This window comes from Fulmarus glacialis, unplaced genomic scaffold, assembly GCF_000690835.1.
Source record: "Fulmarus glacialis isolate BGI_N327 unplaced genomic scaffold, ASM69083v1 scaffold9294, whole genome shotgun sequence".
In the NCBI taxonomy this organism is placed as follows: domain Eukaryota; kingdom Metazoa; phylum Chordata; class Aves; order Procellariiformes; family Procellariidae; genus Fulmarus; species Fulmarus glacialis.
In genome coordinates, this window is record NW_009209898.1 from 32,373 (window position 1) to 59,078 (window position 26,706).

The window sequence follows — 26,706 nt, forward strand, 5'->3', positions numbered from 1 at the left end:
TGCGCAATTTATTTTATGACTGTTTATAAAAGCTTTATGCTGCCACAAACCTCTTCGAAGGAAATGGATCACTGAGATGTTCTGTCTCATAACCAGAGTAGATTATTTTTCCTTAAGAGGATGCTAGGTTCTCAGTGTATGTTCTGTGCATATGGCAGCTGCGCAGCAGCACTAATGCCAGTTGTGACCCCCCCCTTTCCATTGTCACACGTATACTGGCTACCGCCATTTCTCACTTTGCTTTTTGGATACTGGGAAAGTGTGGGGCTTGTACTGTGAGTCACTCCCAGAAGATAAATGTGGGATTTTGACGACTATTTTAATATAAAGCCTTGTAGTTACGCATATGCAGTGTCAAGTTGAAAGTATAAATTCAGGGCTAGCGTAAGCAACCTTTTTCATTTTCTTGCAAAAAACTGACTGGCGATCTTAATCAGTGTTTTAGATTTGCTTTCATGTAGGTGGTATTTAACAATTATTTCTAGCTGCAGAAATGAACAAACCAAAAAAGGCTTTATTTAGTGTTCTGCTCTGTGCATGCATGTGTGCAGATAGGGGAGAATGAGAAGATAAAAGGGCAAAAGTTTGCACACCGTATTTACGATTTGTCAGGTTATTGGATCGGGTGCAGCACTATCCAAGTACAGGGGACCGTTCTCACCTCTTAGTGGGTATTAAATTAGTTTCTATTGTAGTAGCTGGTATGTTTTTAACTGATGTGATATGTTGTTTGAAAATCCAATTTGCTTGCACTTTTTTATGCTAAACACAATTTGCAAATTTATTTCAAAGGCTATCTCATATAACATGTTACGTCTTCAAATCATTTGCAACAGTGCTGTCTTTTCTTTAAGGTTTTGACAAAGGGAAGGACGATGTGTCGCAAAGCAAAGAGGATACAGCACATTCTATGTCAAAAAGCAAGGTAAGGAAAGCAGTCTCCTAATCTGGCTTAAAAATGTCAATGTGCAAAGAAGCTGAGTGCATTTTTAATTAAATGCAAATGTTTTTAACTTTCGTTGTGGATAATCTTAAAGATTACTCTTCAGATTTAGCAATAGACAAAGATTAAAGGGAATTTCTTGATACAGTTCTCAAGATGACATCACATGAAAATCTACAGTACAAATTAGTGAAAATGAAATGTGGAATCTTCTCATTGTCACCTAGGGGTGGGATGTTGCCTCACCAAATGTAACGATGGATGGAGGCCAAGTCTTGCTGTGGAACAGAATTTAAAATCCTTTTCAGCTGTAAGTGCAGATGCTGCTTACTGAGCTGTAGCAAATCTTGGCGTAAGAATGTTAAGTAAACTGTCATTGGAAAAGGTTTAGTTTAATGGCTTAAATTGCCAGACTAAAACATAGTTAAGTGGAATCTGTTGTCCTGTCTGTTGCAAAGGCTTTTGTACCTCAGAATTCAAGTATAAAGGCCCATTTTGTTGAGGCAATGAGAGTGCAAAGGAAAGCGTGTAGAACATTAAACTAGATATAATTGCTATGCTTTCTGGTGGTCTGGATAATAGAAATGGAAAAGGCAGGAGCCAGGCAAATTCAGAGTCTTCATTGTGTAGTCCCAAGATGGAGAAGGCTCACTGAGATGCAGTGAAAACTGAGAATGTCCAAAGTAGAGTTCGGAGGTGGACACTGCAGTCACCAAAACCATAGCATCTTGGGGTGGCTGAACTTTAAAAAAGAAGAAAACATGAACTACCTGAGCAACCAAGACGACTCTTTTTATGTACTGATCCCAGGTCTTTTCTCTCCAGTGCTGTGTTTTGTTCTGATCGCAGTTATTTACATGAATAGTTCGCAATATCATTCTTATTCAGAATAAAATGTTACTTTCTGATGGTATAGAAATAGTATGCACATGACAAGAGATTTGTGTAAAAAGTCATTGGAGTAGTGTAGAGAAAAATCTACCATAGCTATCTTCTCCTTTCCCAAATCCTTTTAAATTTGTGGGTTGCAGTTATAGAAGCTGACAGTTTTAGGACATCGTGTAGGTTGCTCTGGTGATACCTTCTTTATTTGTTGGCCTATTGTAACTCTTAAAGTGCATGAACATTTTGGTCAGCAAAAGTGCCTGGCTTGTCAATGCACTAAATTTTTATCTAGCGATTTTTATGTGTTTACAATGTGGAATTCCAGAAAAAAAAAATTTCATTTGGGTGTCTCATAAAACAGGTGTCTCTTTCTGTTCAAGAAATTAAAGATTAAAGAGAAGAAGGAAAGACTGCATTTTGCAGAGGGAGAGGTTCTGTGTGGTTTGATCACTGAATGGAGTAGCTAAGTTCACTTGTTTTTCTTATTTAGGCATCACTACAGGATAGAGTTTAAAGGCTTTACATTACCCAGCTGTGTGGTTTTCTATTTTCTGCTAGGATGTCCACTATTTTTTATAGCAGCAAATGTGGTAACAGACACTTAAACAGATTATCAGGGTGCAGCAGGCGTGGGCTGCTCTGTAGGGGAAGGCAAGGACCTGAGCTTGAACACAGCTAGCTCCCAGGGGACACGGGGGAGATGCCTGCTTCTCATCGCTTTCACGGGCAGCTCTTTCCATAGGGGTCTGCCCAAGGTTAGCACGGCAGTCTGTCAGAGCCGGCCCTCTAGGAGACAGAGGGATTGCACTCGTGGTCTTGACACAACTTTTTCTGTGATATTTCATGTGTCAGAGCTTTAAAGAGAAACGTTGAAGAGAGATCAAAGAAGTCAAAGTGACTTAAAGGTTATAGTAGCGTTTCCCTGCTTACATGGTGTCATCAGAATTGCACTGGTGTGAGCAGGTTAGTTTCTGCAGCTCATGCTGCAGTCCTGTGTGTAGATAAGCATTTCAAGCTGTTGGTGTCTTACATCTGACTTGGAATCACAAACCTTTGCATCTTTCAACTTTACTGCATCCTAGAGCCTCACTTGTCAGGGAGATCAAGAAAGCATGCTTCACCATCCAGCTTGCTTCTGATCAAAATATTTATGTTGGTCCAGAATCTCTAAATCATTTTTTACTTGGAAATCAAGTTAATACTGTCTCTTTTAACATGGGTTTATTTCAGACTCTGTTAATCATTTATCTTTGACTATCCAGTTTGTTTTTTCTCTTCCTTATATTTATTTCTCTTGGTTCTTGTCTTTCTAGGATCTTAAGTCTTTGTGTGCTTTGCTGTTACTTTTGTTTGTGTCTTTCTACTATTAAAGATGAGACCAATATTCCTACTTCTAATACATATTTTTCTTCATCTGTATTTTTGCAATTACTGCATGTGGGGCTTGTTAAGACTAGTGGTTCCTTTATAACCCACAAATAAACTTCAGGCTAACAGAAGATGGTAACTGTCTGTCACAGCTGTGGAGGTGAAGTAGCAGCCCTTCTTTTTAAGTAAGGATGGAAGAGCAGTGATGAGGCTTGCCCAGAATCTGGTACTGAATGTACCTCACTGGGAGTTGCAGTAGGTTCTCTTAAAATGTTTTCTTTTTTTAAATTTTGATCCCATCCACTTTGTGTGGATGTAACACTGAGAAAGTTACTAGCTTAAAAATATACAAATCACTGATCTGTCTCATAATCCATTGGACAGGTAAATATGAACCTTTACTCAGTGTTACATTACTGAGCTTTAAAACTGAGATACTGAGAAAATGAGTTTTTGTAAGCTGTGATACTTACTGGTTTGGGGCTTTTATATGCATGACCTTTAGATTGCATTAGCTTTCTGTTAGTGAGCAACTAGAATATTTATGAATGTTTTACTTAAGTTGCTCCATTATAGCTTACCTTACGAGTTTATTACCTCTTCTTATGTGACAGTGATAAGCATTTTTCCCTCTTCTGTTACTACATTTAAAGTACTGTATTTCCTTTAACTTCTAGACAGAGGAATTAAATTTCAGGTTGTATGCTTGTCTTAAAGCTAAATTTTAAGTGTTAAGAACATATCTTTAATACAAAATTAAGAGGTTTCCTTCATTTTTCCAAAATGTATATGGAAGTTAGAGAACATTTACGTATTGTTGAAATTATTTTGAGATAAAATTACTTTTTGACAGTTATTGCACATATCTTTTTGACACTAGCTATTTAAGTAGACTCCTGTAAAGTCTTTGTTCTGAATTAAAGGCATCAAAGTAGGATCAAAGTTAAATCGCTTTGTTCCACTTGTAAATCTTTAATTTTTATTTCTTTGGTTTAAGCAACTTGTATGTTAAGAAAAAGAGTGCTCAAGTACACTGTTTTTATTATTGTAGTAAGTTTTCTCAAAACCTGCTTTTTTTTTTTGACTGTTGTTTTATAGTATTTCAAAACAGAAATGTGGTGAATAGACTTTGCATTGTAGTCTGAGATTTGAAATGACTAGTCAGAAATGTTGAACAGCTTGAGAAGCAGTTCTCATAAACTGTCCTGGAATTTACACAATTTAGAAGGTTACATTGATTTTTCTTTTTTCTTCTTTTTTTTTTTTTTTGTTGACTAGGCAGGAATTTTGGGTCCATCAGGCTTATATTTCAGTGCACAAAGAAATGCAACTCTTCATAATTTATCTGAAGTTTATATATAGTGGATACCTACTCAATGTTCTCTGACTTGCAGTAGGAATGACATGATAACTCTGTGATAGACTCCTTTGTTTGTTTGGGGTTTTTTGTTTGTTTGTTTTGGGGGGGGTTTGTTTTGTTTTTTTAAAAGCTTTGTATCCCAGGATGAATCTTCGGTGGCTCTAGTTCCCTTTCAACTTACAGGCAACAGATGCCAAGGAATAAACTTTGAACCTTACAAGATGTGGGGAGAGGCGGGAGGGAGAAATCATGTGGTGCTGAGGCAGCATATTGTCCTGCCATCCACAAGGACTTGGGTTTCATGAACAAACCTGAGTCTCGTTCCCCTCTCTATCGCCACTGTGAGCTTCTCGAAGATGACTTGCAAAAAGTAATCAGAGCGTGGGATTAGGGAGGAAGGAGCAGAAAAGTGCCATTGGTGGTCAGTTGTACTCTGATAATTCATAGGGCACTGAATCCTAGATTGAAGAGGCTGTATTTTCCTTCATGGGTCACGGGGTAAGTGCCTCTATAGCAATCCATTCAGAGGAGCTGTCAAGTTAGGAAGGAAGATGTTGGGATTCATATGTCATGGGAACATGGGAATGGCTCCTGTGTTTAAACACCGGGATTCTCCTAAATCCTTCTCTCTCTGCTAAAATAATGCCTAACTAGTCAAGACTGCGACATACCAAGTAACAGGCTACACGGGCTAAATATTTACTGTATATAGTTCAGTTTCTTCTGGAGGAATCTCAAACTTCTTTCCCATAAAACCCTTATGAAAAAAGACTCCATAAATACGTGGCGAACAGCTCATGTTACAAGTTGTGTTTGTTGGGGTTTTTGGTTTGGTGGTGGTTTTTTTTTTTTAAGTGGGAGAAACAGTAGAGAAGTGAGTGGGAATGGGAACCTTACAAACATAACTGTGCACTTCAAACACTTTCTAAAGTGCCTGCAACAGTAATATATCCTTGTATCTGTCATTGTCATTTCTTTATTATGCATTTTGTGAATTTCAGTCTGAATCCAAGCTTTTCAATGGCTCTGAGAAGGACATCTCTGTATCTTCAAGCAAACTTACAAAAAAAGAATCTCTCAAGGTGAATTAATTTCCAAGTAACTCCTCATGAACTATAAGTGCATTCACATAGTTTTACTGTATTCTCTAACGAGAAGACAAAAATGCGCAGTAGTGATAAGACCTATGGAATATTTAAGTATTGTGAGAAATTGTGGTGTTGGTTCTCTTCAAATCTTATTGTACTGTTACTTAAGTATGGCTTCTATAATGCAGTCTTTAAGATGGCACAAGATTATAGGATAACTCAGAAGATTATAGGATAATTCAGGTTGGCAGGGACCTCAGGAGATCTACATGCAATGAAATGACGAATTGAATTATCAAAGTTAAATTTGCATGCAGTATCTGTGGTTTTTCTACTGCGTTCTTTCCACTATGTTGCAACAAGACCAAACTGCACTGTTTGGTAGATATCATGTCAGGAGAAACATAAAATTATTTGCCTCTAAAAGAGGGAGATACAATGCTGCAAATTTCTACTGGGGAGGGAAAGTAATTGGTGTGTAAAGACTACTGATCAGATAACGTATCTGTCAGTCTGAATCTAGCCCAAATTTGGTTTTGTATAGGAGAGGAAGGGGGGGAGGGAGTTTGTTTGGTTGTTTTTCCCTCTGTGATTCTAACAGGAGTTCCAAAGTCCTCAGTCTTAAAAGCAAATTGCAGAAGAATCTGAAATTGGTTACATCATAGTGGCTCTTGAAACAGAGCATGAAATAACTGTTCACACCTTGAAGTCAAATACTGTGTTTTAAAGCTACTTCTCTGTATCTGTGTTGTAAATTGATTTAGCAGGTTTTTCCTCAGTTTGTATTGATAGATGTCTTTTTGTGCTCTGATTACTGGCTTACGGCTGTGGCATTGTAAATATTTTTATCATTATTTACAGGTTCAAAAGAAAAATTACAGAGAAGAAAAGAAGAGAGCTACAAAAGAATTACTTAGCACTATCACAGACCCATCAGTCATTGTTATGGCTGACTGGTTGAAGGTCAGAATCCAAGTGTGAAACCTGAGTTGAAGATGTAGCAGCTGCTTGCTGCTTTCTGACCAGAATAGAAAAGGCTCAATGTTTTACTTGCTGTTAATGTTTTTCTACAAGCACAGCAGCCACTAATTGCATCCCAGGGTCTCTGTGCTCAAATCCTAGCAGAATAATAGAGGAACCTAGCTCCCACTTATTGCAGTCACCATAGTCACATGCATCTTGTGTGTATAGCCATTAACTTCAGATGAGTTGGCTTTACGATTCTTATTTTGTCCTTTTTATTTTACACTTTGAATTGAAGCTCTGTTCTGTCCGTAACAGTAGTGAAAATGGCTCAGTCATATTAGATATTTGAATACAGATTTCTTTGAGTATTTCTGGTAATTTTCCTTGCCTCTCTTAAGAACTAACTGTCCTCTAATACTGGTAAAAAAGGTGAGGAGTTAATTTCTCAAAGATAGCATTCAGTGTCATCAACAGTAGTGCAGTTTATATACTTGTATATAATTCCTTAAATTTGTAAATATATTTCTTGGATATTGTACAAGAAAAAAAATCTGCTACCCATTTTTATAGTTAGCTCTAAACAGTAGCTTGTTTGGAAAAAGTTTCTCCAGTTTTTTGCATAAATCAATGTAAACAGGCTAAAACATTGCTCAGAGGTCAAGTCGGCATTCAGTCCTACAGACACAGAAGAAATTAAAATCCAGAGTCGACAGAATTGATGCAAGCAGTCTAATCAGATGTGCAGATTCAGAGACTTGAAAGGATCTTATATTTGGGTTGAAGCTAACAGCTGTTATAAGAGGTTTTATCTAAAAAATTCAACTATATCTGAGTTATTTTATGAATATCCTATTTTGCTTATCAGATGTCTGCCCTGTTTTCAGAGGAGCTCTGTCTCCAAAGATTATTCTGTCTTCATGCTAGTGATAAAATATGTTCCAGATAGGAGAATGCATGAAGGTTTCAGCTGAATTGTTATACTTCCCATATCTGGATGCCCATTTGTAGAATAAGTTATTCATCAAGAAAGAATAGAAGAGTGAGCATTAAAATTATACCTTTGTATTGTCTTTGAAAAACCAGCATAAATTTTTGATAGACCTGATAAACTTTGCTTGAAATAAAAACTAATAAATAATTTCAATTTTAATTCTCATTTTGTTAAGGGGGATGGTTTTGGTATTGGCTTCACTGAGATATAACTGTATCTATTTATCTTTTAGATTCGTGGTACCTTGAAAAGCTGGACCAAACTGTGGTGTGTACTGAAACCAGGAGTGTTGCTTGTTTACAAAACCCCCAAAAATGGCCAGTGGGTAGGAACAGTGCTCCTGAACGCTTGTGAACTCATTGAGAGGCCTTCTAAAAAAGATGGCTTTTGTTTCAAACTTTTTCATCCGTTGGAGCAGTCCATATGGGCTATAAAGGTTAGTGGTAGCATATATGGTTCTTAACGGATGACTAGCATTAGCCAGCTATGAGTAAAGACAACCTTAATGAAAAGCAGAACTACATTTTCTGTTATAACTTCAATGGTTTGTTTATTCTGAATATAAGCCTTCAACAGGTAGTCCACTTCATCACAAAAAGTATTTGATTTATGCTACTCTGTATACTTAAGTAGCTTCAGAAGTGTGGTGTGCAGAGGGGTGCCATTGAAGAGGGTAATGCCATCACTGGCAATCATGTAAGCAGAGGGTATGAGTGTATAATGTTGTATTTTACGTCAATCCAATCTGAGAAATTAAGGATGGAAGTGATTTGCCGAAATGAAAGAGTTGAGATGTGTTATAAACATTTCTTGGCTTTCAACCCTATATTCATGTAATAAAATGTCAGCCTAGTTCAATTTGCTTGTAAGAGTAGAAATCCAAATTACTTCCTTGTGCAATAATAGCTTATATTGCAACTTGTTAACCAATTGTGTTCCTTTTTGGCTACAATTTTAGGAAGATAAATATTTTTCTTCAGTTCTGATGTCTGTTTGCTTTGTCATACATGGCATAATATTGTGGGCAGCTCTTATCTGTAAATGTTGAAAAGCACAGTGTGTTCTGCACAGCAAAGGTTTATTTCAATTTCTCATAAGAATCTTTAATGTTTGCTATTAGTTATTGTTTATACTCTAGAAAATAAACTATTGTAGTCCTTGTTTTGTGTTTGTATATGGAGAGAGGGTGCGGAAGCACAGCACAAGTGAACATATTTACCTCCTGAAATGATATCTTGTTAAGATTAAATTACTGTACAATATTAGGACCCTTGTCATAATAAATTAATTATGCCCTCTGCAACATACATCTTAAGATAGCTACTAATTGTGAGATTGTATCTTCTGAATCTTAAATTGATATAGATGTACTGTCACATCTGTAGAATATGCTGCGTTGTTTTGTCTTCCTTATCTCAGAATGGGAAGTCAGTCAGCTAGTGTAATTCCTGATGTTTGTTTGTGGTCTTTCAATGTTATCTAAATTTACCAAACTTAGATCAAATCTTTTGTAGTTGCTTTTGAATGATTTTATTTTAATATTGCTTAGGAGGACTTTTCAGTAATTAGTGGTGATCTCACATTTGCAGAACACAAACTTCATATCCTTTTTCAAGGCTATAGGGTTTGGTGTTAATATGCTTTAATTATTTATGATCATGTATACATACATTGCAAAGTGGTGGCCTGTCTGCAGAAGATCACAAATCAGTCTTATATTTCTTTATTGCTTGGCAATGAGAAATGGATTTGTTTGTTTTTTTAACTAGATATTTAGAATTTAGAGGACATGCCCCACCAGATTTTTGCTTTTTTAAGGTAGGTCAAGTTTTGAACCTGAACAAGTTGGTATTGTCCATTCTAAATGTGCTGAGAGCTGGAGTGGCGTTTGTTCATTTTGGTATGGCTATTTGCAGTTGAGAATTACTGTATTTAATTAGATGAAAGGCCTTGAAGTTTGAAACCTTTTTCTGCCATGTTTACCCAGTCAATTATAATGTCCTAGTTACAGATTTATTATCATGAGGCAAACTTTCATAAGCGTAATAGCAATTGACTGATTTACAGAGTAGATTTACCAGAACGAGCCTGAAGTCTAAGGCAAAATGAGCCTTGTTTGCAGTCAGTGCAGGAAGATGACATTGCAAGAAATATTTACACAGGTGTAAGTACTGCAGGAGATTTTCTCCCTTCAACACACTTCCCATAGTGTGTCCTTCTGGCAGACTGCAAATTCTCTTCTGCAGTAGTTTGTGGCCAGTCACTTCACACGCTCCCTGAAGCCTGTTGCTGTGGTCTTTGATGTTCCTCCTGCACTTTGAGGTAGCTGATGCACTGTACCTTGTTCTGTCTTCCTCATGTGCCCGGTCCTGATGCCATTTCAGTTTTCTAAAATTCGTGACTAGAAAAGCTATTGCAAATAATTTTTCATAAGTAAATTTAGTCAAGTGTGACTGCCTGTCAGTTTTTATTGCTTTCTCTGAATGTTCATGGCATTTGAGTTTTATTGGCATGAATATCCTGTAGGAAGTAAACTTCAAAGTTTTTTTAATCTAGTGGAATTTTTAACTTGCCCATTACCTTGTATTGGAGTAGTTGTATCATCATTCTGTCAGGAACAGAGACAGTTCAAATAAAGTCACCTAACAAATGGAAACTAATGTCTCTCTTGTACAGAACACTAACATACTGAAAATTGATTTTGAAACCATAATGGGTGATATCAAAGAAAATGTCCAGTGCAGTTACTCCAAAATAAGTCAACCTACTTAAATGTTCACTGCAAATGATTCATTCAGTTTTAATCAATGTATTGTCAAAGCACCTAGGGGAGTATAGCTTTCTTGCATTAAAAAAAACCCCAAACACCAAACCCACACTTCATCTCTAAATTATAGTTGTTCGGTACAGAGTAAGTAGTGTACCCTGCATGCCCACAGTATAACCCTAAAGGGGAGCTCTCACGGGCAGAGGTCTGCCCTTAGTCCATGTCCTGTGACCTGGGAGTTTTGAGGCCTTGTGGTGGCTGAGGTCTTTGTACGGTGCTGGTACACCCACGGTGCCGCGGTCCCCTCTGTGCAGCGCCCCAGCACCTCTCCCACCCCTGGCACTGCCCTGCGCCGTGGTGCTCGCCCCTCCCCAGGGGCCCGGTGAGAGTGAGACCTCTTCCCTGCTTGCCCACCCTCGGGGCAAGGGGTGCCCACGCATGGGATTGTCCCACCTGGTTCTCCTAAGTCGCTAACTCCTAATCCCCGTGTTGCTGCTTCACCAAAGACTTTTCATAGGCTCACCTTTCTGCTCGCTCGGAGAGGGACTGAGGTTTGGAATCTTGTTTCTAACACCCAAGTTGCTATTACTCCGTACTGACTATTCAGGAGTTTCTGAACATCATTTACACCAGCGCTAGCTTGCCTGTATTGGTATTTAAGTGCCACCAAGGCTCCTCGTTACTCACCTCTCGCCCTCAGAAACGTTCTGGCTGTTTCATTCTGCTTGCTTCTAAAATATCTGCCTTTTTCTGCTTTTGCTCAAGACTTCTGCTGGCTTTCCAATTCCCTCTTCTAAGCCTTGTACTGGCTTTTCATTAGGCTTCTGTCTGGGGAAAATCGATCCAGACCAAAATGTGTTAACTCATCAGTTAGGCAGGCTTAACCCAGCTTTCAACGATAGCTTCAAGTATGTTTAATACAGCCCTCTTTGCCTACCAGTTGTCTTAAAGTTACCATAGGTAAACTTTTTTTGAAGGGGCTTTAAAATGGTTGTTTAGCATTTTATTCTAAAATGAAGCTCGACAGAAGTGGAAAGGTCTTTTGGATTTTTTTTTTTCTTTTAATTTGGAATGTGAAGAACTTCATAGTGAAAATTAAACTTTGGCATTTGACATGCTCTGTGTGTCTTTTAGTTGAACATAATGTCATGCTGTCCTGCTGATGCCATTTATAGAGACACTTAAGCATCTAAATGTCTTTTATGGACCTGGGCATCATCTTTTTTTTTTCTTATTTAAATGACAAGCCTACAGTTAGGCACCTAAGTATTGTGTGGAATTGACTACTGTATAGGTAGAGAGGTTGAAGGAGAAGGAGGGAGGGAGAAAGGATGAGTGGGTTCCTATAGCAATACATAGTGTTTGGGTGGGAGGAGTTATTTCCATTTTATTTAAATCGCAATTGACTCATCTGTCTTCTGAAGACAGGCAAAAATCATGCAGTTCTGGAGCATAGGATGCTGCTGAGACACCAAACACATTGTCATGTAAAACAAGCACGAAGTGGATCACTGAAGAGGGCTTCCCGTTCTCTGCAGGGGTTTGGCTTGCCCTCCTGTCTCTCTGTGCTATGAATTGTAGCATCCTTGTAGGAATTGAGAAGGAACCTTTGCTCTCATCAAGAACGAATGGGACTGGAGGGGGAAGAGCCAGTGGCTGTACAAATGTGGGGTCTTCTACTAGGCAGCACTTGTAAATCAACTCTCTTAAACCACCCTACAGGCGTGTCTTTTATTTTGCTTGCTTTCAATCTTACCTCTTCAGATGAAATACTGAGCTGAAGAGGAATGGTTTGTCCCATGTGATCTCTCTACACCCATCTGCAGGAATCCCCGGACAGTGAGGGTGACTCTCCTGTGGTGTTTCTTCTGATGCTTTTGTCGTCTTGCTATAAGTAGTATCAGCAGAACATTTCCAAGTTACTATGCCAAGTATGATTTACAAAAAAAAAAAAACACCACCAAAAATTATTTGAATCCCAAAGACCATTCTTTTTAAAGTGGGGTTGAAGTGGGAGCTATTCTTAGAATGAAGTCTTTGAAGAAGAAATCCAGTTAAAGAGGGCTGTCCATCTTTCCATTCATGTCTTCATTAGATGTTGCTGAGTGACAGTAAATAGCCCTGCAGTGTGTCAGCTTGTTATTACATTGAATGATAAACTGTAAAACTGAATTAAAATATCTGATGCTGTTGCTTGTTTTGTGTATTTCAAGGGTCCCAAAGGCGAAGCAGTTGGTTCTATAACTCAGCCATTGCCCAGCAGTTATTTGATCATCCGAGCCGCTTCAGAATCAGATGGTAAATAGATATTTCAGTGTTCTTCTGCAGTGACAGCAGTTAGTTATTAGAAAGAGATGGCTTCAGTTGTCTTACCATGTCTATTACAGCACTGTAATTGCAGTTTAATTGTTGTTAAGGTTCTCCCTTAACTTAGTGCATTCAGTTGTGTTGGTACTAGTAGTTTTTCGTGGTTATTAAAGGAGAATTTTGACCTGAAGAAACTGTCATTGAACTCCTTGCAGTTGCGAGCATTGGCTGGGTACAGGAGGGGCGAAGGTTTATTTTGGATTTAATTATATTAATGTATGTCTAAATATATTAGTGTATGTCTAAATACTCAAGCTAGCGCCTTTCTAAAGTGCCAATGTGGACATTCTTTCTTTCTAATGAAAGCATTTGTATATTATAAAGTGCAGCAGTTGCACCGAGTTCTAGTAGTAAAAGTTCCTTCAAAATACAGTTTTGTAACACCCTTCATCACTGGGAAGGTGGTGATCACTATCAATGCAACCATCTTCAAAGGTTACAATGTGGAAACAAAATTTAAGACTGTTGTGTGACCTTTCTAGCAGCTGCTTTCCTTCAACTGGTTAATTAAGCATACCCCTGCAGGCTTTAAAAATAGGACTCTATTTGCTTTCTGTATTGAAAAAAGGATTAGATACATGGAAATGAAGAAATAAGGAGTGGAAAGAACACACAAATTTGTTTAGTTATTTTTTGCCAAAAAAAATCAGAATGTCTCCATTTTATATGGAAATGGCATCTATATGCTACCATTATAGCTCCTTTTCCACATTGTTAACGTATTACATGAGCAAATGTTGCTGACCGATGCAGTTACTTAGTCTTCAAAACCTAGAGCAGGGTTGCAGACAACTTTGGAGGAATTCAGCTGTCAGGGCCTGGATGGAACCAGGCATGGAAAACTTGCATTAAGGAAGAAATGCTGGAATATGCTCTAACAGAATCATGACTTACCTTGCTTGGCCTACCCTGAAGCATCCCTTGTACCAGAGCTGGGTAATTGTGAGTTGTTTTTATGTCCCCACCAAATTATAAAATCCAATGCATGTAACATGGAACAACTCTGAAGTATGTCTTCAAAGGCAAAGACCCAAAAGGATTGTGAAATTAGGAAATGGAAGTTGTATAGTTCAGTTAAATCCTTAATTTTTCGCCTAATAATAAATTTGTCTTTAGGCAGGTGTTGGATGGATGCTTTGGAGCTGGCACTGAAATGTTCAAGTCTGCTTAAACGTACAATGATTAGAGAAGGTAAAGAACATGATTTGAACTCTTCAGCAGACAGTACTCATGTCTCTCTCTATGGTCTGCTTCGTGCTAACAACTTGCACAGTGGAGAAAACTTACCGTAAGTGAATTAATTACTAAACCTGATTGTCCTGTTGGCAGAACCTTGTAGTGATAACTTCTCCACAGGGAGAATGTCTTTCTAAGGTTGCAGTTCTTTTTGCTCCTGTGTTTTATATTGTATGTGGGTAAAATGAAAAAACCTTTTTTCAAGCAAAGTGGTACAGAGGAAAATTTGGCCCAAGGAACTCGAAGTCGAGTATCACATCACTAAGTTTAAGTACTCAGTTAAACTGTTAAAGTTTTAATTTTTTATATCTTGAAGTTGGTCTCTCTTGTTCGCTTCACCTGAAAATAAGTTTAGTACATGTGACAAAAGTTGGTAGGTGTGAATATAAGTTGCTGCTCTTTGGTTAAAGAAATTAATAATCCTATCGTTATTTAAATGGTTTCAGTATGTCTCAGCTTTGAATCATCAGATGGCTGAATAATGACTCAGTCACCCTATTATTATATTAAATGACATGCACAAAAGTTGAAATTATCTGGTATCACCTGGTATCTAATGTCTGAGTGCCCTTGAGTAACTCCCGTTTATTTCAATAAATACTTTTCAGCCAGGTTTTTGGGAGCATAAGCTTTTGTGGAAATACATTATTAAACAAGCATGGCGAATGAATGGTGTTTTCAAACACTTCAATTGTGGTACCTAACTGCATTAGAAATTATAAAATATTCAGTCATTTATTTGAAATCATTGGGTCTGAAGCTTGTGCTATGCACAGTTCTCTCAGTAATCCTCCACCAATTCGATGTACTTCCAGGTAAATTTATTTCAAATAAACCCTTCCACCCATGAAGATTTAGCTGCCCATCTGTCTTTTCTGAGTGGGCAGGAATTTTGTACTGCTGTTAAGAGTACGCTCCTGTATTTGAGACAGAAGACCTGGATTGGGAGAAATGCAATTCTTTCTGGCATAGATAGTCTGAGAAAAGCACAGCAAAGGTAAATTACTGCCCCCAGCCCAGATTCAAGGCCCTATCCAGATGACCAAGCAGGCTCAGCTACAGTTTTGCTCTTTCCTTCATCTCATGGAAACAATAAAATTGCTGTGTACGATTCAGCTGGAGATCTGTACTCAATGAATAGTAGTTTCATATCAGCAACTGGCCCAGATTACAATCACAGCAATTAACTACAACTGTTAAGTCTAATTAAGACTAATGGTTTAATTAAGTAGATCTTTGGATATAGCATATTCTAAGAGTATTCAGTGTGCTTAACTATCTAAGCAACAAAACCTGCAGGCCTAGTTTTAATGGGGTTGGCAGGAGAGGGAGAAGAAAAGTGAAAGCAATTTTAGCTTCAACTGAGAGCTAGCTTTTTTAAGTACATTAATAGCAAGAGAAGGTCCAAGGAAAACACTGGACCCATACTTGTTGAAGGCAGTCACCTGAAAAACAGGGATGAAGAAAAAGCGGAGACATTTAATGCTTTTTTTGCCTCAGTCTTTAATAATACTGGTAGACCTTGGGGTGTCCGGTCCTCTGAGTTGGAGGACCACAAGTGCAGGAACAGTGACTTTCCATTTGTGGACACTGAAATTGTAAGAGACCAGTTGTATCAGCTGAATGTTCATAAGTCCATGGGGCCTGATGGGATTATCCCAGAGTACTGAAGGAGCTAGTGGATGTTACAGCGGGACCCCTCTTGATCATCTACCAGAGGTCTTGGGAGGGTCTCCACTGACTGGAAGCTAGCCAATGTTATTCCAATTTACAAGAAGGGCATGAGGGAAGACCCAGGGAACTACAGACCTGCTAGTCTAACCTCAGTGCCTGGAAAAATTATGGGCAAGATCATACTGGGTGCTGTTGAAAGACATTTAAAGAGCAATGCAGTCATCGGGCACAGTCAACATGGGTTCACAAAGGGAAGGTCCTGTTTAACTAATTTGATATCCTTCTATGATAAGGTCACCCACCTAGCGGATGAAGGGAAGGTGGTGGATGTCGCTTTTCTGGATTTTAGTAAGGCTTTTGATACTGTCGCTGACAGCATCCTTCTGGACAAGTTGTCCAGCTGTGAGATGAGCAGGTTCATGATTTGCTGGGTGAAGAACGGGCTGAAAGACAGGGCTCAAAGGGATGTAGTGAATGGGGCTACATCTGGCTGGCGACCTGTCACCAGCGGTGTTCCTCAGAGCTCAATCCTAGAGCCTGTTCGGTATTTTTATCAATGACCTGGATGGAGGGGTTGAATGCACCATTAGCAAGTTTGCTGACGATACCAAACTGGGAGGTGCTGTTGACTCTCTTGAGGGACAGGAGGCCTTGTAGAAGGATCTAGATAGATTGGAGCATTGGGCAATCATCAATGGCATGAAATCTAACAAGAACAAATGCAGACTTCTGCACCTGACAAAGGTATAAATTGGGAGAGGACTGGCTGGAGAGCAGCCCTGCAGAGAGGGATCTGGGGGTGCTGGTTGACAGCAGGCTCAATATGAGTTAGCAGTGTGCCCTGGCAGCCAGGAGGGCAAACCGCATCCTGGGGTGCATCAAACACAGCATAACCAGCCGGTCAAAAGAGGTGATTATCCCATTGTATTCAGCGTTGGTGCAGCCTCACCTGGAGTACTGTGTGCAGTTCTGGGCCCCACAATTTAAGAAGGATGTGAAGGTCCTTGAATGCATCCAGAGGAGGGCAACAAAGCTGGTGAAAGGGCTGGAAGGCATGTTCTGTGAGGAGTGGCTAAGGACTTCGGGTTTGTCTACTTTGGAGAAAAGGAGGCTGAGGGGTGACCTCATTGCTCTCTACAGCTTCCTGAGGAGAGGAAGTGGAGAGGGAGGTGCTGATCTCTTCTTGGGATCCAGGGATAGGACGCGTGGGAATGGTTCACAGCTGCACCAGGGGAGGTTTAGACTGGACATGAAGAAGCATTTCTTTACCGAGAGGGTGGTCAAACCCTGGAACAGGCTTCCTAGAGAGGTCATCGATGCCCCAAGCCTGTCAGTGTTTAAGAGGCATTTGCACAATGCCCTTAACAACGTGCTTTAACTGTTGGTCAGCCCTGAGGTGGTCAGGCAGTTGGTCTAGATATCATTGTACGTCCCTTCCAACTGAACTATTCTAAACTTGGTGTGTTTGACAATTCAGTGGGAAGAGTACATCCTATATGTTTCCAGCAAAGCTAGTTTGACATTGCTGCCACATCAGGCTTGATATTGGCAATTTTAGTGTGTATTTTATTAAGCTCCTGGTTTGGAAACATGAAATTATTGTGTGAAGTTCAAGTTTCATTTAGCCTTTATTTTTTGTAGGTTAAATGACAGTGAAATTGAAAGGCATCACTTTAAAGATCAAGATATGTACTCTGACAAATCTGATAAGGAAAACGACCATGACCATGAGGAATCTGATAATGACGGATTGGGGAAAAGCGAAGAAAGTGATAGCGACACTTCGGAGCGACAGGATGATTCTTACATTGATCCAGAACCAATTGATATCAAGGAAACTACTTATTTAGAACAGAGTCATGAAGAACTTGGGGAGGTAAAAGTGCTGTTGATGTAGTAAACAAGCAGCTTCTCCAAATAGGAAGCTGATATTTTAGGGGTCAGACTACGCTTGAAAGCTGACTTGCAGGATTGCCTTTCATATTTTCAGCAATAATGGGGGGGAAAAGTTCTGTTCACCCATGTTCTGCTCTGCTTTGCCACTCTTGTGCTTGTGTCTGAGATTTTGACAGAGATAATGACATTATCTGGAATATTGCTCAGACAGAAGGTGCTCAATTTGAAAGGGCCACCTGCAGCAGAAGTTGACCGTGTCTACCCGTCCTTTTGTTGTTATTTCTATTTGTTTTTTATTAACTTACTCCTGTTTTTTTCTTCAAGTAAAAATCTTCAAGTTGAAGATTTTAATGCAAGCTGACACCTCTGTTTTTCTACTGCAAGAGAGGAGTTAAGCAGCCGTGGGGTCTGCAGAATTCAGTCAAAGGCTTGCTGTGTTTCTGATGTCACCTTGCATTCTAATATGATGCCCCAGAGTTGTCATTCCACTTCCGCAGATTGTCTTACGTATCTACACAGGCAAATATGACAGGGATTTGTGTGTTTTACTTGCTATAAAGATACCAAAAAACTTAGTAACAGAAATTGAGATGAGCTTTTTCACAGATCTCCCCTTTCTTCTCAAGTGCTAACTATGAGATTTTTTTTTCATACCTATGGGACATAAATACTTTGTGCTTTATTGCTTTCTAGTATTGTTTCCAGAAGAAGCAGTAGTTTAGGAAAAGTTGAGGAGTTTAAATTTACAATAAATTCTTGAGTATGAGTTTTAGAATGTTCTGGAAAGAGGGATGCTTTTCCTACAACCTTTGCTTTTGATTTCAGGAACTGTAAGGAAGAATATCTCCCCTCTTCTTGGACAGAAAGGAGCATATTTGGGTGTGGCTGCTGGTTTTGCTCACTTACCCCTAAGTAGTGGTTTTCTTTAAGGAAAGTCACTGATAATGTTGACTAGTTAAGGCAGTGTAAAGCATAAATGTGGCAGCTTTCATGGTGGGGAAAAGTTGGTAGAATGAACAGCCCTTTGCTATATAAGTCCTGCACGTGAGAACACAGGGTCATGTGCTTAATGCCCAGGAAAGAACTAAGGGAAGATTTCTGAACAACATTCTACCTCAAATTTTTCTGTTCTAGGGCTGATGAAAACAAATGCAGTTTTTAATGCTGAATAGTATATCTATCATACTTCACTGAAGATGTATAAGTGTATTTAGAGAAACTTGATTTTTCTCCCATAGTTGCTTCAGCTTTTCTGAATCGTTCATTTTAAGTATCCATTCTCCATTTTCATTGCATCCTTAGAATGTGTTGACCTGTCTTCTGGAGGATTATTTTCTTTCTCCTTTCTGTAAGCAGTTTTTTGTTCATCTTAGGCAGGGGAGGCTGCTCAGACAGAAGTAGTGTCAGAAGAAAACAAAAGTCTGATCTGGACATTGCTGAAGCAAGTCCGGCCGGGAATGGACTTGTCCAAGGTTGTACTGCCTACGTTTATCTTGGAGCCTCGTTCTTTCCTGGACAAGCTGTCTGATTACTACTACCATGCAGACTTTCTTTCCGAGTGAGTCAATCCTATCTCTGGTTTTTGTTCTCTTCATTTTTTAAACTAAAATGGGGTAACAGTGTATACTGAAACGTTTGATCCGGTCTACTACAACATCGTGTACTGCTTAGAGTTTGAATGTTTGTGTGACCATGTATCAGTCATCAGATATCCTTGTTTTCTGAAAGCTAACTGCCTGAGAGCTCATATAGTACATCTTCAAGTCTGGCCCCTCTTAGTAGTAGCAGTTGTGTTGCAGACATTTCTGGTTTAGCTTTTGGAGACTGATTAGAAGACTTCTCAAAATTAGTTTAGGTTTTTTTCTCTAAGAGGCATATTTAAAATGGTAAAAGAGTACCAGTTAACCTTTTGAATACAGTGTTAAGTTCCATTCAGATTTATAGTTGCCTGCTCAAATGTATCTAATAAAGACTGTAAATTGGAATATTATTCAACAGTAAGTTCTATATGTGAATAGGCTGGTTCTCTAAAATAGTACCTTTTTATAAATGGAAGAACTTCAGTGGGGGTGGAACAGGATCTAATGTTACAAAGAACAGACTCAATTATGGAAATACCATTTGTGATTTTTTGTTTGATTTCTATTTTCAGACGACTATTTGAAAACTTTTAATTTGATGCAATTGAGGCTGAAAGTTTTACAGTACTGCAAATCACAAAACCTTTGTTTTAGTCTAATCCTAGACACAAGATATATCACAGCAATTGATAGTGTGTTATAACTGAAACAATATTGATATTTGATCTGTGTGTTCTGTTTGTTTCATAGAGCTGCTCTTGAAGAGAATGCTTACAACCGCATGAAAAAAGTAGTGAAGTGGTATTTGTCGGGATTCTACAAAAAGCCAAAGGTGTCCTCTCACATATCATTTTGTCTTTACTTTAGTCATTGTGTCCAGTTTGAGGGTTTAGTGATGTGCTGAAGTAAGTTTTTGTTTTTAAATTATATTGTTATGCATTTTTAAAAGCAAGGTTAAGTATTCATTATTTACGCAAATACATTGTGGAACTTTTTGGTCCCTTGCCATGCTTAAAATAGACTATATTCAATTGGGGTTTTTTTCCCTTGGAGTAGAAGCTGAACTAAACATTTTGTGATAAAGTTGAGCCAGTTCTATGTTTACCATTCTTTGGTGATAACATGCTGCAGTTGGAGGAGTAATATTTCCACTACTTCATTTAGCTTTACACTAAATATTCTGTACAGGCGTGTTGGTGGGAAACATTGTTGAAGGGAGAAAGTACTTACTACCTGACTTCAGACAAAAGGTCTGTAATAATTCTCCTACAAAAATTTTTGTATTCCGTTTGTCCTTATGTGTAGCCTGGAATAGTTTATCAGATACACTAAATCTATGCCGATTTCCTTAGAAAGAAGAGCAGAGTAACTGAGCGTAATACTCAAATGATGAAATCAACTACAATGTGCTTCAGCATATGTATTATTTTTTGAGTGTGTCTTACTTTATCAGTCTGTCACTGAAGATACTTCGTAAGTTCTGTACCTGCATTGTATGGTTACTCTCTGTTCTGTTTCTATTTAGGGACTAAAAAAGCCATACAATCCTATACTTGGTGAGACTTTCCGCTGCGTGTGGATTCATCCAAGGACAAATAGCAAGACTTTTTACATTGCAGAACAGGTAGCTGCAATAACCAGCACAAATATTTTGAAGAGAAATAAATATATTGCATTTTTGTGCTAGATAAATGATGTGGCGGTTTCAGAAAATGTATTTAAGTGTATGCATAGTATCCTAAAAGCTCTCCTGATGAGCGTACAGCTGTCTCTTTTAGTGTGTCTTCCTAGAGAGTCAGAGAGAAAGGTGTTTCCATCATTTTTGTTTCCTCTTCCTCCAGTAAAAGTCGGGTGCTAATTTTCTTAACTCTTGAAATTTAGTAAGAATGTTTGCTTGATCTTTATCTTTAAAGATTATAGTCACATTTTACATATATTAACTGTATTCTATTACGTGCAGCTTGAATTTTGCATTCTGTCATTATTAGCTCAAGGTTTATACTATGTTGCATGTTCTTTTTTTTTAAATGTGTTTTTTCAACAGGTATCCCATCATCCTCCAATATCTGCCTTCTATGTTAGCAACCGCAAGGATGGTTTTTGCCTTAGTGGTAGCATTCTGGCCAAATCCAAATTCTATGGTAAATAATGAGTTTTTTTGGTTGTACCTTTATTGAGGAGTGTAAAATCGGTGCAAATGAGCTGTGTTTTGTGGATGAAAGAAGGCTGTTAGAAGAATCAGGGGGTTGATCATTGTATTATCCCTTCCTTATAAATTTTTGCTACTGGTCTTTGGAATATTAATTTCTATTTTTGGAGTATTTTAATTTTTAACTGGAGAAGTGTATTATAGTGGCTTCTCTAGACAGGATAGGTTGCAATGCTAAATACACTGATGTTCTTAATTTTATTGCTCAGTTATTAGGAAATGTTGACTGTTGTCCTGCAGGGTGAGAAATGTCATTTTCTGTCTTTGAATTTCAGGGAATTCGTTATCTGCCATACTAGATGGAGAAGGACGGCTAACATTCCTAAATAGGGGAGAAGATTATGTAATGACAATGCCATATGCTCATTGTAAAGGTAGCGGGGTTTTTTTCATTCTCTAGATGGCAAAGTTATGAGAACAGGAGTTTACTATTCTAAATATTTCATTATTCTAAATGGTATACTGTGTTGGATTCAAGCTTGTCATCTGAGAAGAGTGTTCTGAACATTAGCAACATTGGTGGCTCTAGGCCTCCACATATTTTATCAGGAGAAAAATATATCTATTGTTTAAGCAATGATATGCTTTTTTTGGCACAGAAAAAGCTTTTTTCCATAAATAGTAAGAGCATATATATAGCTATCTGTCATTACATGACAGTAATTTACTGTTTGAATTGCTTTTTTTAAAGAACAGTTTTGAGCTTTTCCAATATTTTCCTCTTGTAAACATAAAAGGCAGTGTAGTATCACACCCCACTGTGTGATCTGAGTGTAAATCACGACCATTTGTCTTTACTTTCACTATGGGAAACCAATCAGTAGTTCGTAAAGCTTTCTGGAAAGTCAGTAGTAGTACAAAATACACTGCAGAGTTGCTGATTTTTAAACCGTTACTTACTCAGTTATACTTACCCATATATTCTCTGCCAGAATTCTCTTTCAGAAACCTTATAGTCAGCAACTATATTTGAGATGTATAAAAATTAATTAGCAGAATTAGATAATTTGATGTTAGTTTGGAAGGCTCTTCTCTTTCCATTGTTCATGGATGTTTTTAATACTCTGTTGGATTTTTTTCACCATGCACATTCTCCTTCCCTGCATATTCTTCTACCTTTAAAAAAGCTGGGTTGCAGAGGGAAAGACAGTAATCATGGGAAAGAAAGTGTACTCAGCGTTGTCAACCGTGTACTTCCAAAAGTCTTTAAGGAGGTGATCAGTGTTGTCTTATATTGGTTGTCCATGATTGTCTTCACCTGTGGTCTGACATACTGCTTCTGTTCAAGTGAAGTTTTTCGTTGCTCTCTTTGTCATAGAGTTATTTCCTGTCTTTATTTAACCTCAAAAGCTTCCCTCCTCCAATCATCTCCATTAAGACTAAATACCACTCTTGCTAGGGCCAGCAACATATGCTGCTAAAGATATGTCTTAATAAACTGTTTTTCCTGCTTATCTGTAAGTCACTTAGATCTTTTTGGTTTTGTTTGGGTTATCTTTTTTGGCAGAAAGATCATGCTTATCGTTAGGGAAGATCATCTGAAAAAGATGATTTTTCCTCTGGCACAGACATGTTTACTCTAGGAATTATGCCCAAATAACTTAAGTTTTTTGTCTTGTTCAGTTATAAACGTTCATTTTAGCTGTTTTTTTTCTCTTGCAGGAATTCTTTATGGCACAATGACCTTAGAGCTTGGGGGAACAGTCAACATCACCTGTGAGAAAACTGGCTACAGTGCAACAATTGAATTCAAACTTAAGGTTAGTAAATGCTGTGAGTGAGCACTAGAAGGAGAATGAGCATAATGATAATGAAAAAAAAAAAATATTAGGTCACTCCTTAGGTATGATCTGATGTAATATGGAATTGTCTTTTTGTCTTTTTGGAAACGGAGGAATTTTCATTTTAACTGCTACATACCCAGCTATGTGTATCTAGCAAATAGTGATTTTTTTTTTTTTTTTTAAAAAGGGAATTATATTGTCATCTCTTTTTTTAATGTATTCTTCTCCAAAGGTTTTGACTGGAACTTACAGTGCTGTCTTTGTTTCCGGGGATAAGAGATGCAAACATATTGCATGAATCTTAGGAACAGCTCTAGTGGGGAAAAAGCAGTGGTCTGTCTTACCTCCAGCAGTGGCAACAGTGTGTGTCTAGGAAAGTGTCTAGGGGAACTGTTTGGTGATCTGATCAGTGGTTCAGGTATTTTGTGTATTGTTGTTAAGACACCTTGGTGATTTCTAATTCTCTAAAAATCTTCAGAGTCTTTTTAAACTCCTGGAGAGCTTTTGGAGGAGAACTCAGACCCAGGTTCCTCTCTTCCATCCTGGGTAAAATTTAAGTTGCTCATGATAGCTCGAATAAAAATGATGCAAAGGCTTTGGCTAACGTTTATATCAGCCTAATGCCCAGTGCTAAGCAACAATTTACATGAACTATTTTTGGCAGCTGTGCTTGCTGTAGGAGCCCCGCTCCACTCACAAAAGCTAAACAAAGGTTTCTAAACTACTCAGAGATAGCTTGCACTTCTGAAAAATACATTTTCCATCTTTGAGGCAGAAACTGATTTAAAGCTGAACAAACAGTTGTTAAGGAGAAGTGTGCACGTGGAGAGGGAAACTATATTCAGTTGAAATTATAGGATGAACGTAAAAGTTCGGAGGCTGTGTTATTTGATATTTTGCCTTGTCAGCCCAGAGGATACAGTGGACTGTATCCTGTGCAGACTATCAAAAAAGCTGAAGAAAATCCCTGGCAATCATTTTTGTTGTTGCTTCTGCAAGAGTTAATCTCTAGTAAGAAGTGGTCCTTGTCAAAGTGGTGAAATTAGTGTAGCAAATGACTTTCCTCCAAGATATCATTGTGTCACTATTTTCTGCATTATTTTCTGTTTTCTTTCCACATTTTTTAGAAAATGCTTTTGCTCAGCAAAATGTTTTATGAAAATACAGCATAAGAGAACAACTCACTGTGGTTTTAGACTTGTTTTGGGGATTAAACAGGCAGAAGTTATAATATTAAAAGTCATCAGGGCTGTTTACATCACATTTCATAAATGCACTTTTTTCCTTAACACTAAACATAAATGCAAAAATAATTTGCTATTAAAACAAACATGAAAGCATTTCTTTTTGTTTTGCAGCCTTTTTTGGGTAACAACGACAGTGTTAACCAAATATCAGGAAAAATTAAGCTTGGCAAAGAAGTTCTGGCTATTTTGGAGGGTCACTGGGTAAGTAGTGAGTGATGGTATTTTATAAATTCTGGCTGATAGTTGAGACAGGTGAAAATAGCATTTAGTTACAAAAAAGATCCAAGTTTTAAAAAAAGAGTTGATTAAGTACCACTTTTATAGAAAGTATCTCTTTACAGTTTGACAGTTCTCAAGAAAGTATAGAATCAACGTAGTGTTATTTGCAACTGTTAAAAGGTGGAAAAGTTGTGTACGTTTGAGTAGTTCATGAAGAAAATATATTTCAGTTTGTGAAATGTTTTTAGTATATGTGTTAGTACTATGAAGAATTGTTATGGCACCAGCATGAAATGTTAAAACTTTTTTCAGCTCTGGGTGAGATGACACTGGCACCGCTGGTTTTTGGGTGTGGTAATGGTTCCATTGCATCTCTGTTCCAAGTTAGAACTAGCACAGAGTGCAGAAATTGTATTTTAAAGTTAGCATATCTAATTATTCTTAACTACGTGCATCCAAAAGAAAAGAAATTCTCCTTACAAAAAAAATTGCTTATTCCTCCCTTTTGTGTTATTTTGGCAGTCTTTGAGATTATTACAATTAAGGTAACTGAATTATATATGTTACAGGACAGTGAAGTTACTATTAGTGACAAGAAGACAGATGTTTCAGAGACTTTCTGGAACCCGACATCTGATATCAAGCAGCGTAGATTACCTAGATACACAGTGAAGTTTGAAGAGCAAGATGACTTTGAGTCAGAGAAGTAAGTTCACTTTAGAACAATGTGTAATTATTTTGACAAAATAAAAACTCATAATCTTCTCCAAATTATGAACGAATTATGACTGCTTTCTTTCCCATGTTTGCCAATATTGGCCTGTAAAACAAGAAAGCAACACTGTTATATAAAAGGTCATTATTTACAAACCTTACAATCATGGAAAGTCTTGATGGAAATGTAGGTAAAACATATGTTACAACATGGTAATATTCTGTTTAGAGGTTGGTCCGTTTACTTAGTCTATAATTAAGGAAATGTTTGCAATTATTTCTGTCAACCCGAATGTAACTCCCTATGTTGCTCGTTTGTCAGGCTTTGGCAACAAGTGACAAGAGCAATAAATAATAAAGACCAAACAGAAGCTACTCAAGAGAAATACGTTCTGGAAGAAGCTCAGAGAAAGAGTGCCAAAGAGAGGAAACTCAAGGGTGAAGAGTGGACCTGCAAGCTGTTCGATCAGGATTCAGTCACAGGAGAATGGCACTACAAATATGCTGAGTGAGTCCTGAAATGCTTGTAACAAAAAATACTTGTTAAATTCTTGGTAATGTTGCTGAGCCTCTTCCTGTGGTTTCAGGAGCGAAAGAACTCAGATATAGAGCTGAGTTCAAACTCGTGAAATACGCAATGCTATTTGATATTCTTATTTATGTTTTTTAATTAAAATGCATAATTTTTTAGCTGAACTTGGTTGGCCCTTTTAGTGTTGAGAAGTCAGTGAATGCTAATGCAGCAAACCATGTTTCATGTAACCATTGCAATGGGCTTTTTCTGTTTTTATCTTTATGGTTATGTGCCTCTACAAATCTGTGCTATGTTCTAGAGTTTCTTGTGCTCCTTTTCCTGCCCCCCAGACTGACCAGAGCAGCTACACAGATCTTCCTGGACTGGAAAATATGGTACATATGGGCATACCAACTGGAAATCAGAAAATCTAGTGTCTGGAAATCAGAAGAGCCTGTGCTTAGTTGAACTGAGCTATTTAATTTGTTATATGTTAGAATAACTCTGAGAATAACAGGTTTACAGCAGTGGTTAATGCTGGGACCAGGTGGCTCTGCTCAGCTGTCAAATATGCCCTGCACACAGGAGTGTCTGTGATCTCTTTGTGTGATGATCTGGATCAGAAGATGAAAATGTAGCTGTCTCCCTGACTGCTGGGATGCATTCTGTGTTCTCACCAATGCTTGCAAGAGTCAGCTTGGAGCTGAGCCCTTTACTAGTGATGGTTTTCACAGAACACCCGCATTCTGCTGATTCTTTTTCAATAGCCAGCACGCTTCTATATTGTAGGGATTGTAAAAGTAAAATGTCCAAAGATGATACGCTCTGAGTTAAGTAATTCTGAAGCCATGCATCCTGGAAGTATATTCCCATGGCTAAACCTGGGAACCCTTCACCT

The 26,706-nt window shown here is 38.1% G+C and overlaps 1 protein-coding gene across 1 annotated transcript in view; it reads left to right on the plus strand.

The window, feature by feature from the left end:
* OSBPL8 (oxysterol binding protein-like 8) overlaps nt 1-26,706 on the plus strand; it is a 53,400-nt gene that overhangs the window by 23,152 nt on the left and 3,542 nt on the right. The window contains exons 3-18 of the mRNA XM_009576982.1: nt 855-925; nt 5,558-5,638; nt 6,506-6,607; nt 7,834-8,037; nt 12,582-12,666; nt 13,852-14,023; nt 17,287-17,521; nt 18,915-19,099; nt 19,872-19,953; nt 20,647-20,745; nt 21,166-21,262; nt 21,606-21,704; nt 22,993-23,090; nt 24,473-24,562; nt 25,150-25,286; nt 25,617-25,802. Coding sequence (XP_009575277.1) covers nt 855-925; nt 5,558-5,638; nt 6,506-6,607; nt 7,834-8,037; nt 12,582-12,666; nt 13,852-14,023; nt 17,287-17,521; nt 18,915-19,099; nt 19,872-19,953; nt 20,647-20,745; nt 21,166-21,262; nt 21,606-21,704; nt 22,993-23,090; nt 24,473-24,562; nt 25,150-25,286; nt 25,617-25,802 — 2,023 coding nt within the window. The remainder of the gene's footprint in view (nt 1-854; nt 926-5,557; nt 5,639-6,505; nt 6,608-7,833; nt 8,038-12,581; nt 12,667-13,851; nt 14,024-17,286; nt 17,522-18,914; nt 19,100-19,871; nt 19,954-20,646; nt 20,746-21,165; nt 21,263-21,605; nt 21,705-22,992; nt 23,091-24,472; nt 24,563-25,149; nt 25,287-25,616; nt 25,803-26,706) is intronic.